General features: G+C 50.3%; 4 protein-coding genes across 4 annotated transcripts; 2 read left to right on the top strand and 2 right to left on the bottom strand.

Moving 5' to 3' along the window:
* Positions 1 to 643: 643 nt before the first annotated feature.
* Positions 644 to 2758, top strand: CDV56_106518 (LCCL domain-containing protein; the record flags this gene model as incomplete). Its single annotated transcript, XM_026760137.1, has 2 exons — positions 644 to 1113; positions 1168 to 2758. The coding sequence occupies 2 exons, from the start codon at positions 644 to 646 to the stop codon at positions 2756 to 2758; spliced, it is 2061 nt and encodes a 686-aa protein (XP_026613809.1).
* A 266-nt stretch (positions 2759 to 3024) lies between these two features.
* CDV56_106459 (uncharacterized protein) lies at positions 3025 to 3602 on the bottom strand (the record flags this gene model as incomplete). The annotated part of the gene is made up of 2 exons (XM_026760078.1): positions 3025 to 3290; positions 3374 to 3602. The coding sequence occupies 2 exons, from the start codon at positions 3600 to 3602 to the stop codon at positions 3025 to 3027; spliced, it is 495 nt and encodes a 164-aa protein (XP_026613808.1).
* A 996-nt stretch (positions 3603 to 4598) lies between these two features.
* On the bottom strand, positions 4599 to 6241 carry CDV56_106295 (DUF1996 domain-containing protein; the record flags this gene model as incomplete). The annotated part of the gene is made up of 3 exons (XM_026759914.1): positions 4599 to 5793; positions 5850 to 6006; positions 6064 to 6241. The coding sequence occupies 3 exons, from the start codon at positions 6239 to 6241 to the stop codon at positions 4599 to 4601; spliced, it is 1530 nt and encodes a 509-aa protein (XP_026613807.1).
* Positions 6242 to 12198: 5957 nt separating this feature from the next.
* CDV56_105781 (putative choline transport protein Ctr) lies at positions 12199 to 13897 on the top strand (the record flags this gene model as incomplete). The annotated part of the gene is made up of 3 exons (XM_026759400.1): positions 12199 to 12689; positions 12764 to 13701; positions 13761 to 13897. 3 exons carry the CDS (start codon positions 12199 to 12201, stop codon positions 13895 to 13897), a joined length of 1566 nt encoding a protein of 521 aa, XP_026613806.1.
* Between the last annotated feature and the right edge of the window lie 382 nt (positions 13898 to 14279).

Raw genomic sequence — 14279 nt, 5'->3', positions numbered from 1 at the left:
TTATTACAACTGCTTTTTAACGGGTGCTAAGAATGATGCAGATCTGGGGAAATTCAAAGCTCCACATCTTTGTATGGTAGTACATACTGTGTCTTGACAGTCGCAAGTACATGAGTCCAACTGTTTTATGGTCTCTCACTGTTAGAGAGCTATTTTATTTTTCTTCAGCAACGAATGCTACTCATCCTAAATTTTATTCAAACATCTTTCGTGGCCACCTCCAAATGTCTTCGCGCCACGAGCTTAGATAATACTGCGGTGCTCATTCCTGATAGGCTCATCCCAAGGCAGCTGACTGCTGATGACTAAGGAGCCTGTCGATCTTCAGTTGGACAATAAGGATTCCATCTTGTCCAACTCTCACCTTTCCATCATTCTATTCTTTGGATAACCCTATATACTTTCATTTTCATCTGTAACATTGTAGGACATGCCGTTCTAGCACAGAAGAGAATCAGCGATGCTCTTTCACTGGCTGTGAGATTCGTTCTTTTTACTACTAGTTTTCTTGACCCCACTCCAGCCATCTTATCGGCTTAGATCGATTAGCATCAATCAGCTACCCGTCTCTTTTCGCCGTCTCCAGGTCTTGATTTTGATATTTGTCGCTGGTTCGATATTTGTTTCATAGAGATATCTCACAATGATTGGTGAAGGTCCAGAGGACGGTTCTCGAGTCTATATCCCGCCGGTTCTCGACTCCGAGACTCGTGCCGTGGATCCCGACACTTCCGACGACCGTTTGCTCCCCCGAGATGAAGAGACCGGTTCCAGTTATGTTCCCGTTTGGCTACGGGAATCATCTAAGTCGTTTCGCTGGGGCTGGGTACCTCTGCCTATTCGAAAGGTTGGTCGCGCTACTGCGAACTGGGTGAAGGGCCCTAATCCTCCACATTCGCTGCTGCTCAAACCGCTATTCCCGCGAATTCAAGAGCTTCCAGTCCGGTATCTGGAGCGTTTCTTCCCTAAGCGGAAGCACAAGATATCTTTACTTATACTCCTATATATCGCTTGGTTTACTCCTTGGACCATTGTTCTGCTTCACTCTCGTTCGGCTGGCTACATCGAGGGATATGGACGACCGCAAACCCTTTCGTGTTCGACGACCTTTTGGTGAGGATTCATTGCTTGATTTGTGTTTAAGGGTCTGTTCTGACTACCTATCAGGGAGCATGGAAATGCATGTGGTCTCAACGGGAACGATTGCCGTCCCTTTTCTGCCTCCACCGTTGCCTTCCGTTGCCCCGCAAACTGTCACGATGTCAAATTGTTGCAACCTCACACGGTTGGCAATCAGACTTATAGCTATCGAGGGCTAGTCGTTGGAGGACCACAGCCGGATTCATTGGAGCCCGGTGTGTACCGAGCCGACAGTTTCGTGTGCCAGGCTGCTATCCATGCTGGTGTCATCACCAACGCAGTTGGCGGTTGTGGTGTTGTGAAGCTGGAGGGAGCGGCGCACTCATTCCCCGCTTCGAAACAGAACGGGATCGAATCTGTGGGTTTTCCGTCGACATTCCCAAAGTCCTTCAGCTTCGTCGACCTCGCTTCCTCGCAGGCTACTTGCCCTTCCGATCCAAGATGGCCTCTCCTGGGCATAACCATTGCCGCTCTCGCACTGCTGTGGCTCTTCTCAACGTCACCGCCGGTCCTGTTCTTCAGTGCCTTTTTCATGCTCTTTTGCCAAGTGGGGCTGGTGTCTGATCCGCCCTCGATTCCCCAGTTCGCCGACCTTGTGTCCACTCTACTTGCGCGATTGTTACCAGCATCGTTTGTAGTCTACGTGCTGTACAAGTATTGCGCGCGTCCCCTCTTGACGCCACTTTCTCAACCCAAGTTCCAGTTGACCAAGACATTCCTATTCTTGCCACCCGCTTTTATCGGCGGCTTGAACAATTACACCTTTGCGAGATTGATTCCGCTGGAGCGTCTGACCCCTCATGATATTCAGCAGCAACCGGGAGCGAAATTGGCGTTGGCACTGGTGATTCCGACCGTGGTCATCGTCATTCTCAGCCAGGCCTGGCAAATCCGCCAGGGTGGCTTGATGCCGCATTATCTCAAGGTGTACTGCACCATGGGTCTCATCCTCCTGATTCTGCTTCCGCTACCAGGTCTTCGTCTTCGAATTCACCATTATATTCTTGCCATCCTGCTGATGCCGGGAACGGGACTTCCTACGCGACCGTCGTTGATCTATCAAGGGCTGCTGCTTGGTTTATTCATTAACGGTGTGGCGCGCTGGGGCTTTGCATCGATCATCGAGACACCCACAGCCTTAGGAGAGCTACCGGGCTTTGACGGAGTCAAGGGTTGGTGGGGGTCAACCTACCCCAACATCACAGATGCGTCTGTCATTATTTCGCTTCCTGGTGCGGGGTCCCCTGAGTATCATGGCAATGGTAACATCACTTTTGAGCTATGGGAGAGGGAACGCATGGCCAAGCTCAATGTCGATGGAGTCAGCGTTTTAGTCAATGATGTGGAACGCTGGCGTGGATACTTGGACGAGGATAAGCGCGGAGAATTCACCTGGCACCGACATGGACATAACGGTCTCGAATTGGTACACGGTCCTACGATTGAAAGTGACCCGGACGCCGGCGTGGAAGTCACCGATGCGAAGGATGACGACCAGCCTGAGGATCTCTTTTTCCGCTTCGCGTTCCTTAGAGGAGCTGAAGCGGGCAAGTACGGTCCAGCAGGTGTTTGGCTTGAAGACGGGTCGTGGCTTTCACCAGTGCCTCCGAAGGCTTAGATGTGATACCCTTGCATACGTTGGTTATGATTTTGACGACAAAGACTCGGTTAGATGATACAAATGACTAGATACATACTGATGATGATAAGGTTGGGTATTGAGGCGCTGTTCGGTTGATACTTCTTGCCAAGATGATGAGTTCTTTACCCTGCGTTTGATCCCCAATTGATTCCGGTCTCGCTCCGTATCCTTATCAACAGTATGTAATAACAGTATTCTCATCATACCTCTATTCATATACTCCGTACCAAAAAAAGAGAAAATCAAGCACAACCGGTGGCAACAGCTCCAACTTCGGTCGGATAAACCGCCGTCTGACCAGGCTGCTCACACTTGCAGCTCACCGTCGTAGGAATCCCTTGGCTCTCACACGCCGCAGGCGAAGTCAGACAATACTCGGCCGTGGAGGTGGCAGTCGTCATCCCAGCAGGACAGTTGCTCGAAGGCATGCAGAAGGTATCCACGGTCGACCTCCCAGGCAGCAGTGTCATACTGTACCACTGATCCCTGGCACACGAGCACGACACAACTATCACCAGATTAGCCGCGCACTTAGCTCATCCCCCCGGGCTGGGGCCGGTGGTTGTTGGGGAGGAAGGGGAGGAAACTCACCACTAATCGTCGTGCTGGTCGTCTCACCCGCCAGCACACCTTCATACAACGTCGACGTCGACCAGGGGATGCCCCCGTTCGAGCACTCCGTCGTGATCCAGCTCGCGTCAACGGGGTAGCACGTCGACTGCTCGATGCAGTGGCCCGGGTGCCAGACGCCCGGGAAGTACCCCGCCGAACAGGAGATCGGGGGCAGCGGGCTGTGGCAGTAGGAGACCGGGGTGCCCATTGTGCAGTCTGTTGTGTGGAGGAGGGTGGAGCCAGGCCCGCAGGTTGGGGTTGAGGCTGGAGCTGTGGTGATGGGAGCCGCTGATGTTGATAGTGTTGTTGGAGTTGGTGTTTGCGTTGGTGTGGGGGATGGGAGGGCCGAGACGGCGGCGGCCGCGAGGAGGAATGGGAGGAAGATTGCGGCCATGTTGATTGTGTTTGGGTCTCTGGATTATTGTCTGGTATGGAGTGGTTGTGAGGGGGAGGTCGCCTTTATATTTGTTGATTTCTGGTTTACAGGACAGGGTCCAGTGACGGAGTCTGAGTCTCCGTGTCGAAGAGTAGTACAGAACGACGTAGTACAGAGCTATATTAGGCTCAAGGCCGAGTGAGGTAGACCCTACGTCTTTAGCAACTAGCAAGTCAAATGTCTTAGACATGCAGTGCCACTGCACCTGGAAGGAGGCTGTCGAGTGCTCAAAGCCACACAGTCGACGCAGTGATTGGGCTGTTGCTGCTGCAGGATGGATCGACGGCCAAGACTGCCGAATACAGCATTTGGGGTTTCTGATCTGGTGGCGGGTGTCTCACTAGAGTCAGCTTGTCACGTTGCTCAAATCATTCAGTAAGCAAAGAATAATAAGATACTATTTTTACGAGGCTCGGGGGCCGATGGTTTCAACGAATGGGTGAAATACCGGATTTCTCCAGTCTTGATTTCAATTCATATATTCAACAGGACTTATCAGCTCATCGAGCGATGGACATGACGCTGTCCAGCCTCCTCCCTCAGGGACAAAGCGGTAGGGTGGAAAATGTACAGAAAAAGGAAGAAAAATTGACAACAGGAAGAATGATATAAAAGGGGATATCCTGGAAATCAAGACAAGAGCACAAAATCTGACGTCAGTCAGCCTCTCAGGAGACAGTCCTATACGGACTCGAGTCAGATGTTCGGACAGAGCTGAAACATCAGGCAATCAGAGCAGGGTATCGTGTGTCAGAAGATAGAAGGGGCCTAGCCCCTTCGGTGAAGATGGCCGTGGCCATGACGCTTGTGGACATGGTGAGCATTCTCGTCTCTCTTGACGGGTGGTTCCGCGGGAACAGTGACAACAGTCGAGACGACCCGGGTGGTGGTGGACGTGGTGGATGACAGCGTCTCCAGGCTACCGGTAGAGGTCCCAAGGATGTTGTTTAGACCGTCGACCCAGACGATAATCTCCTGCTCAACATACACAACCTCTTGAGTGACGGCACCCTCAACATAGGATGTGGTAGGAGTCGGAGTCCAGGTCGAGGTCGGCATGGTGGTCGATGTGGTCGTCTCAATCGTCGAGCTCTTGCTGACGGTCGGCTTGCTGACTTGCAGGTTGTTGGCAAAGGCACTAACGTGGAGCGACAAGCCCACAGAGACCGAGGAAGCCGCTTCGGTGGCTGCACTAACGACGCCGGAGACCACAGAGCTGACGGAAGCGGCAGCGCTGGCATAGGCGGGCCCCCACTGGATTGCGAGGTTGTTGGGGAGACCGCCGCTGGTCAAGGTCACCTTTTCGTTCTTCAGGATGGTCGGGACATCGAAAGTGCACTGTCGTTGGTCGTCCTCGGACTGAATATCGAAAACGGCACAGTCTTCAACCTCACCCGAAGCGTTGGTGCACTCCTCCACTGCCTGCTGCAGGACCCCCGATTCCCAGCCGTGCATGAAATCGCCATGATAACCAAATCCTGTAGGATCGCCGTTGGAGATAACGAAGTAGCCGTCCTTGTCCTTGAACGCATATGTATCCCAGATGGTCTCGTAGAAGAGAGAAACGACGCGGGTCTCGAAGCCCTCGGGACATGTACCGTCCATAACCAGTGAGGGATAGGCCACGTGTGACTTGTGATCATCCGAGTCGACATCCTTGCCGTTCCAGCACGAAGGGAACATCAACTCGAACCGGACACCGTCGGTGCAGTGCTCGTCCAGGTACGTCTTGTTGGGAAGGAAATGGCGGCCAAGCGAAGGTTCCGGATCCAGAGCATAGTTCAGGCAGTTGAAACCAATCGCCTTCTGCCGAAGAGCAGCCTGAGAGGCTTGCTTGCCTGTCCATTCTGACTTGGGAGGGTCGGGGATCGGCCAGGGAAAGTTGCGCAGGTATGTATCGCCAGCAATCATGCGGAAGTTGTCCGGAAACGCGGTCACGTTCTCTCCGTAAAGCAGGTAGTAACTGTTGTCGAGGAATCGTGAGCTATGCCAGCGTTTCAAATTCGAGACGACACTTACGCGAGCATGCCTCCAACCTGATCAACAATTTCGGCATCGCCATTCTCATGCATAAAGTAGAGCGCTGGAACCCAATAGGCGGACTTGTCCTGAGTGACGGCGCACGAGGTACAGCTTGATGCCTTCAAGTCAGCCTCGCTAGCCGACATAGAAAAGCCTATCAAAGATGAGCATCAGTACGAAGCCGAGTGCGCATGAAGGCTATCCCACTAACCGCCAGACCCATGAACTGCATGCACGTGGGAGGAAGGCTGGCCTGGATCCATGAGAGGGTCCATTCTCGCAAGACCACTTCGTCCACGGCAGGGAAGACGCCAGAAGGCGTCAGTGAGACCGGACAAGGCCAGTAAACCGGTCACCAGGCCGACATGCAGCCTCATGATCCGAGCCATAATAGTTCGTGGCGCTCCTAGACTGTGGTTTCAATTTCAAATGAGCGGATCTGATGTCGGATTGTAACGAGCGAAATGGTCGGCTAGAAGCGTCACCAGGAGCAATGAGTATGAGCCAGGCACAGAAATACAACCAAAAGAGTGTAAGAAAGGAATGAAAGGTCTAAAAAGAAACCGTTCGCGATGGTGATGCCTTGACAGTCGGGGGTACATAGAGGTGCAGGCGGCAGCCGGCTAGGTATAGTAAGTAACAGGCAGTCCAAGGCCAAACATCAACATCAACAACAACAATGGCATAACTTGTACATTGCACATTCAAGGCACAGCGCACTGATCAAGATCCAGTCAGGAACAAGGCCCACGGCACAAGAGAAGAGCTTCAAAATCGTTTCAACCCTAGTGGTTCATCTCTGGAAGGGGAATGTCCCTTGCATCGAGGGTGGCAGTCACATTCTCCGCTCCATCGCCGGCTCACGAGGTGTACCTGAACAGTTGGAGGTAAAGAGAAAGGAGGATCAAGGAAGATTGGTTGAGTTTGAAAGTCAAGCTTGAAAAAAGGGGACAACGCAGGAAGAGCGAACGAAAAAGGTACATACCCTTCTGTCGAGGGGCTGTTGTTATTGGTGTAGTGTTTGTTGATGGATTCTTCGAAGGACGAAAACCGGATAGTCGGTTCGATATAATGTGGCGAATGAATGAAACTGGAATGCAGGACCTTTCAAAAGCCCTTTATTGAGAAAGTTGTTCGGTTTGGATACTCAGGAAGTTCAGTTGTACTCTCAGACCAGCAGATCACCAGTGGCTTGAAACGAACGACAGGAAGTGGGCGAAGAAGCAACGCTGCGACAGAGAACGTCTAAAATCCGAAGAGAAGTACTCAAAAGAGTGGAAAAGACGACCAGAGCGTCTAAGAATAAATGAAATAATGAGCGAAGGGGGAGCACAGGGATGGTCGCAGGTCGAGGTAGAAGAAGAAGGGAAAAAGAAGATAGGGTCTATGGAGTATGAAGCATCCTTTTTTGTTAAATAAACCCAGCCATGAATAAAAGGAGAAGATACAGATGAACGATCAAAGAGTCTAATTTGATTAGCTCTATGGAAGTGATTGAGACTCTTGGTCTGAGCTTTTTTTAGGGGTAGCAGTAATAATTTGTAGTCACTGGCGATATCAAAATCCAATCTCCAGATATTAAGAACCTTAAGCGAGGACTTTTACCAGAAAACCTTCCATGTATCGGGTCTCTACTTCGTATTATTATTATTATTATTCTCAAACCCTCCCCCTTTCTTTCTTGTCTTCTCCTTGAGCAAGAAACTTGAAGAGAATACGTAGTCATTCTTGGCCTGGGACTGCTAAGAGCCAAATAGTCCTTTGGTGTTTGACCAGAGTCAAGTCTACAACTTGAGAGGAAGATCCCGTCTCATAACATCCACTAGACCAAGACTCTAAGCTGCCCAATAATACTACTACTAATGACCGACGACGCAGACTATCGCCGGCGGGTTGTCTCCAACCGGGCGCTATCGAGCCGCGGGGGTTTGGGAAATGGGAGTCCACTCGCCAGATGGATCGAGGGGGCTCAGAGAGGGGCTGGGAAGCTGTGCCTGAGGGTTTAGATAAATGATGAGAACATCGTGCTCACCGTGTCTTGATCAATGAAATTCGACTGATTAAACTCGAGCCAATCAAACTGAATAAGATGAGCAGGATGATTTGGAGCTGATACAGATGCGCTTGTTGGTGGTCGGAGGCGTTTCATGCGACACCAGAAGAGGCTCTCTTACAGTCTTACCTAGGGCCAAGGGAGGCACTGCGCCCCTCCACGGTCTTTAAGTGATCCCCACCTTTAGCGTGTGCTCTGTTTGTTTTTCATGATTCAGAATTCAGAATTCAGAATTCCTGTTTGTTGGAGTTGGAGTTGCAGACTTGCAGTCAGGATTGGGTTCTGCCCCTGAAGATCGTTGCTACTATGATTTGACTCTTCCCCTCGACAATCAAGTTATCAACAGAGGTCGAGCGATCATTCTCTTGGTCTGTAGATACTCGATACTCTGATCATCATTTTCCTTGCCAAAGCAGAAAGAGGAACAACTCCTGTGCTCGTGGCCAAGATGATTCCCGTCTGTTCCTGACTAGTGGGAGGCAATAGCAGACTATGACTGGTGATTGGATGGTGTCCACACAGGTTGATGCTTGGCTGTTTCATCATTTGCGTTCATCTCCCTTTTTCCTTACTTCTTTTCTTCTCTTTCGCGCTGAAAGTTTGTTAGACTCAATTCTGAAACATAGTGACATCAGTGCGAACTGGATGGGGCGCTTACCCAGTTGGCGGGCTGTCCTAGTGTTCGACTTCGACACCTCGTATTCTGGAAGGATGCAGAGCTAGTTTTTGAAACAAATGCAACAGGAACTGTTTGACAGATACTTAAATTATTGTCGATTCTGCTATATGATTCCTTACTGTCCGTTTTCCAGGCGATTCTCTGAACTGATGCCACCTTGAAGATCTCATTGATCGCGAAGCATGTCTCAGTTATTTCAGGAAGCAACACCACGAACGGTGGACCATTTCCACCATCACCTATCTAATAATACACACAAAACAACCTCCATCTCGCTGACGAAGCTTGATGCAGACAAGCACTCGATTCAATCCCGATCCGAGTCTGATTCGCATCACCCGTAGCATTGGATGAGCAGTGTGCTTTCCCCTTCCTCCATCTGGCATCGTGCAGCTATATATACCCTCACTACTTCCCGCTGGTGGGCCTGTTACCAGAAGATTCTTGCTACTCACTCGTTCACCAAACTGATCATATCCTCCTTCATGATGCGAATATGCTTCGCAGTCAACAAATCCTTGCACTAGCAACTCCAGCCAACTCCTTCCCATAAAGTCCCATGATCACTACAGGCCTTGGCCCTATTTATATCAGTCCCTGGCACCCCGTCAACTCTTCCCTCGTTTCGCGTTGCAGCCATAAAGTCTTACCAAGGTCTTGACGGTTTCAGTCTCAAACGAAGATGTAACGCTCTGCACGGGCAGATGCCAACATAGTCAGAGTGTGAATGTCGATACTCACTGACTGACGCTTGTCTTAATTATCAAAGAGAATTTCCCAGGGAAAACTATCAATGCTGGCAGTGTACAATTGACACCAATGACAAAATGAATGACTTTGGTATACTGTACTGCTGTCCTTCTTGGGGTTATCAACCCTCACCCTCCCGCGATATTCAAATACCTAAATTGATGCCTCTCCTCTATTGACAAAGCCCTGCTCAGTCGCCTTCAGGCTTACTGACCGATTCTCAGACACTAATACTGTCTTGAAGTATGCAATTTCCATTTAGCCAAGGGAAAGGAAAGTGACTATATAAAAGTTAATCGACCCGACTCAGCAGCCGAATCATGAGAATCCGGACTTGCCCTACTCCTTACAACCTTGATCTTACTAAATGGAAATTCTCTTCTCAGCACTCTATCTCAAAAATACAGTTGTCAACCACCCCCTGTTCACCATCTTGCCTGCCTTTTATTACGGGGAAACATGACTGTATAGCGATTAGTGGCCCGACCCGTTCGGGCGAGCACTATCCGAAAAGAGCAATCCTGTCCCAGTTCACCCCACGATGAATCCTCGTAGTCAGCTTAGAACGACTACATCTACCGAGTAGCAAAGACACTGCATCCACGCTGTCTCGGTTTTGGAAACAGAATCCTGAGACTCCAGGCTTGGATTTCTTGCGCTCCGCAGGCAAGCTGCTGCAACCAGGAATGAAACAGGCTTCCCCGTATTCTCGGGAGCACACGGGATGCGATATTTGATGTATGTCGCTGTGCAAGCATAACGAAGTCTTGTATGCGTCCGCCTGTTTCCGGAGCAGAGGAATCATATAGATGGCAATTCTCTCTGCTCTGTGATCACGACTTACAACTGTTGCACTCGAAAGTGGTGAAGCTGGTCGAATAATCTGCCAAGTCTGAGGATCTGAGATCTGTGGCGTAGGCTCTGCCTAAGTCCAGGTCACAATTGCCAGCCTTGGCATGGATCGCTGCCTGCTATGTTAGTCTGCGGGGAGATTCCGAAATTTCCTGTCCAGGTATTTTGTCACGAGATTACAAGCCATGCAGTCGATTTAAGACAAAGTACACCTGAAAATGGAGGCCAGCAATGTCAGAATAACAGTGAGCACGACGGAGTGAGGCTCTTGACATCCTGCTCAGGATGATTGGAAGGAATGTGGGCTATCAAGTATGGGCAGTGCCGTCTAGGAGTGAGGAAGGTCTGTATTGATATTCCGTATCGAGTCGCATAGACGGCACTACTTAGTCAACGTTTGGTACCATGCCGTCATCGCATCTGAACGTACAAATCAGAGACTCGGCTGCGATGAGATCCACAAGCACCAGTGTGTAAACTGTAAAGTGGGTTAGTCGGCGGCGCGGGAGCCTGGAGAAATATAGCCGAAAAACATTAATGCCTCAGTGTTTCTCCAAAACAGCGTATTAAGTGAGACGATGGTCAATATCAGCTTTCTCAGTCTATCGGGCTCAGGATGCAATTGTAACTGCTGGCGAGGGTCGTGTCCATGTCATCCCGTGAAAGAGCAACTGAGTCGTGACTCGTGAGGATAGTTTCGGCCCGAACAAGCAATCTGCAATCAGGCCGAGCCGAATCTCGTGGCGGATCACAACTCCCGAATACTACCAGCGTACTCCGTACATAGACGGAATGACGTCCTCGCGCACAGAATTGAGAAACAGTCCAAGGCAAGTTGGCACCGGGTACTTTGCTAGCCGTCCACGGATCCCTCATTATTGGCGCTGGAAAGACACTGCAAGTGCAGTTATGTCACCGCATAACGAGTCAAAAATTTTGCAGTGGAGCCACACGCAGTAGTGGAGAGGAGCGCCACATTCTGGAGTAAAAAACTAAGGATCAGCCAACGATCGTGCTAACCAGACATATGCAATCAGTGTCGCCCTACTCCGTACAGCCTTCCTCAAGCGGTTGTATTATTCTCTCCTTGTTGTCTCGAAGTTGCCCCAGGGGACATCCTATCAGAAACCAGGCAAGAAATCCGCCAGCCTTGTCTCCATTTTCCCCCTGGCTTTTACCAACGATGTATACCAACAAAGGACGAATCAGAATGAAGTGGTCCTGTCGGTTCATCAAGTGGAAGATTTCTCAAGACTATGACATAGAAGGTTTGCATTAAGAAAACCGTTCCGGACAGATGCAGATATTTAGGATCAAACAATCAAACACCCAGTAGTGGGGAAGTGGGCACTGGACTCCAGTAAACGGAAATGAGCACTGAGAGCAGTCAGCATCAGAATAACAGCAAAAGTCTTTCAGTGTCTATAAACTCACCTTTATCCTTCAAACCCAGTTCTCGTGGCACTCTTCCCAATCTTTCCTTACTTCCTTTGCCCCTTCTTTTGCCCTTCTCTTCTTCGCATACCTTTCCACCTTAGCACTGCAGTGCAGGCTCATCTCTATCTTGGTCGTCTGTGACAAAGGCTTGTCTAGCAGTTTGTTCTCGTCAACACTTTTCAGCTTGTTGATAAGTCAATCAGGCAGACAATTGGCAATATCGGTTTCGTAACCTTTTTTCCCTTTTGGTATCTTGTATCGTTGTACCACGTATCGCCATCTCAATCTTTGTGTCCGCCTGCAACAACGGTTCAATCCTCTTGCGTCTCCGGCCAGCAGCATCGACACCCATAGCAGCAATAACAATTACTTATCCCGCAGCGGCCAATCTGCCTCTCCAATTCGAAGACTTGAATACCACGATACTTAACAACCCTTATGCGACTGTGATTTCGATTGCCCCAATCAAAGCTTCCTAACGACGTCCCACGCGAACACATTATCAGCTCGGCCCGGAATCCTCACTCCACTCCAGTGTTGTCCTCCACTGTCTTTGCTGATTTTCGCATGCAACAATGAGCGACCTTGACTTAGAGAAAAAACCGAGCGTCAAGCCGGGGTCTAGCGACACCTCGTCTGGGTGTGACGATGCCGACGCGGTTCGACTCGCTGAGATGGGCTACTCACAGGACCTGCAGCGCAATTTTGGGGTGATCTCTCTCATCGGTATTGCGTTTTGTATGTCCAATTCATGGTTTGGTATCTCGGCGTCTTTGGTCACCGGTATCAACTCCGGCGGCACAGTTCTCATCGTTTACGGTCTGTTGTGGATCACTTTCATTTCCATGTGTGTTGCCTCGTCGCTCTCGGAGCTCGCCAGTGCCATGCCAAATGCTGGAGGCCAATACTTCTGGGCAAATGAGCTGGCACCGAAAAAGTACGCTCGATTTGCGTCCTATATCACGGGCTGGTTTGGCTACGCCGGGGCTATTTTCGCCTGTGCCAGTGTTGCTCTGAGTCTTGGGTCTGCAGGTGTCGGCATGTGGCAGCTTGGTCATCCTGAATTGTATGCTTGGGAACCCCTGTCCCTCCTCTTTGCCGAAATGGCATCTTGCGCGTCGGGCTGACCGTGTAATCCAGTACGGTTAAGCCGTGGCATGTCGTCGTGGCTTATGAGATTATCAACTTCTTCTGCTACCTGTTCAACTGCTTCGGGAAATCGCTGCCTTTGGTAGCAAAGGCCACACTGTACATCTCCTTGATCTCCTTTCTGGTGATCTTGGTCACAGTCCCTGCTTGTGCCAAGACGCATCCCAGTGCATCATACGTCTTTGGCCACTTCGTCAATTCCACAGGATGGGAGCAGGATGGCATTGCATTTATCGTTGGCCTGATTAACCCGAACTGGATCTTTGCCTGCTTGGACTCCGCAACGCATCTGGCAGAGGAGGTACCTCAGCCCGAGAAAAATATCCCGATTGCAATCATGGCCACAGTGGTGATCGGCTTCGTCACTTCCTGGACCTATTGCATCGCCATGTTCTTTGGACTCAACGACCTGAACAAACTTCTGAGCACGGCAACGGGGGTTCCCATTCTGGAGCTTTACTACCAGGCTCTCCAAAACAAGGCTGGCGCGATTGTCCTTGAGACCTTGCTGCTGGTCACAGGCATGGGATGTCTGATTGCTTGTCATACATGGCAATCCCGTCTTGCCTGGGCCTTTGCACGCGACCGTGGGTTGCCAGGCCACAGGTGGCTTGCTCAAGTCAACAAGACTCTGGATGTGCCACTGATGGCACATAGTGTGAGCTGCTTGATCGTTGCCGCGCTGGGTCTGCTCTATTTAGGATCGTCTACTGCGTTCAACAGCATGGTGACGGCATGTATCACATTGCTATATCTCTCGTACTCATGCCCGATTCTCTGCCTCTGGTATCGTGGTCGCAATAATATCAAGCGTGGGCCATTCTGGTTGGGTAAATGGGGCCTCGCGGCCAACATTGTCACCCTAGCTTGGACTGTTTTCTGCCTGATCATGTACTCTTTCCCAGCGACCATGCCGGTCACAACAGGGAGTGAGTGTTCCCCTCCCACGTTCCTTGTCCGTAAACACCTTTGCTAACATTGCCAACAGATATGAACTATGTCTCTGCGGTATACGGTGTCGTCGTCGTCATTGTTCTTGTCGATTGGTTTGCTCGAGGCAGACGATCTTTCCGAGGCAGCCAAAGCTGTCTGGAGGATGCAGCGGCAGCCGAAACCGAGCACTAAGTATGAGGTGCTCTTTCGAGAGTCTGATGTGGGCCTGTCCATTTCTTGATAGCGTTTATGCTTGTTTCTTGAAGCAGGATTCGACTGTGCCAGAGGGCCCGGAGCTCGAGCAAGTCATAAATCAATGTATATAGACGATACCCTAAGCCATGTTACATAGAGAATCAATAGACCTGGAATGAATCATGCAGTCATGGACTATTTAACGATGTCAGAGATGAGGAGGGGTTCATCAGCACAATCTAAAGGCATGGCCATAGTGGACTGGCCGTTTTATCAACAAGGGTCTCGATGATTCTATGGAATGAAAGGATGGCAATTGGTGAAGATGAAGGAAGAAGCAGGCAGAGAAACAGGACGAATTCTAGCGACCATGTGACTG

Source organism: Aspergillus thermomutatus, assembly GCF_002237265.1.
Source record: "Aspergillus thermomutatus strain HMR AF 39 chromosome Unknown NODE_115, whole genome shotgun sequence".
Classification (NCBI taxonomy): domain Eukaryota; kingdom Fungi; phylum Ascomycota; class Eurotiomycetes; order Eurotiales; family Aspergillaceae; genus Aspergillus; species Aspergillus thermomutatus.
The sequence above is the reverse complement of the archived record's forward strand: the minus strand, read 5'-3'. Positions and strand labels throughout refer to the sequence as shown.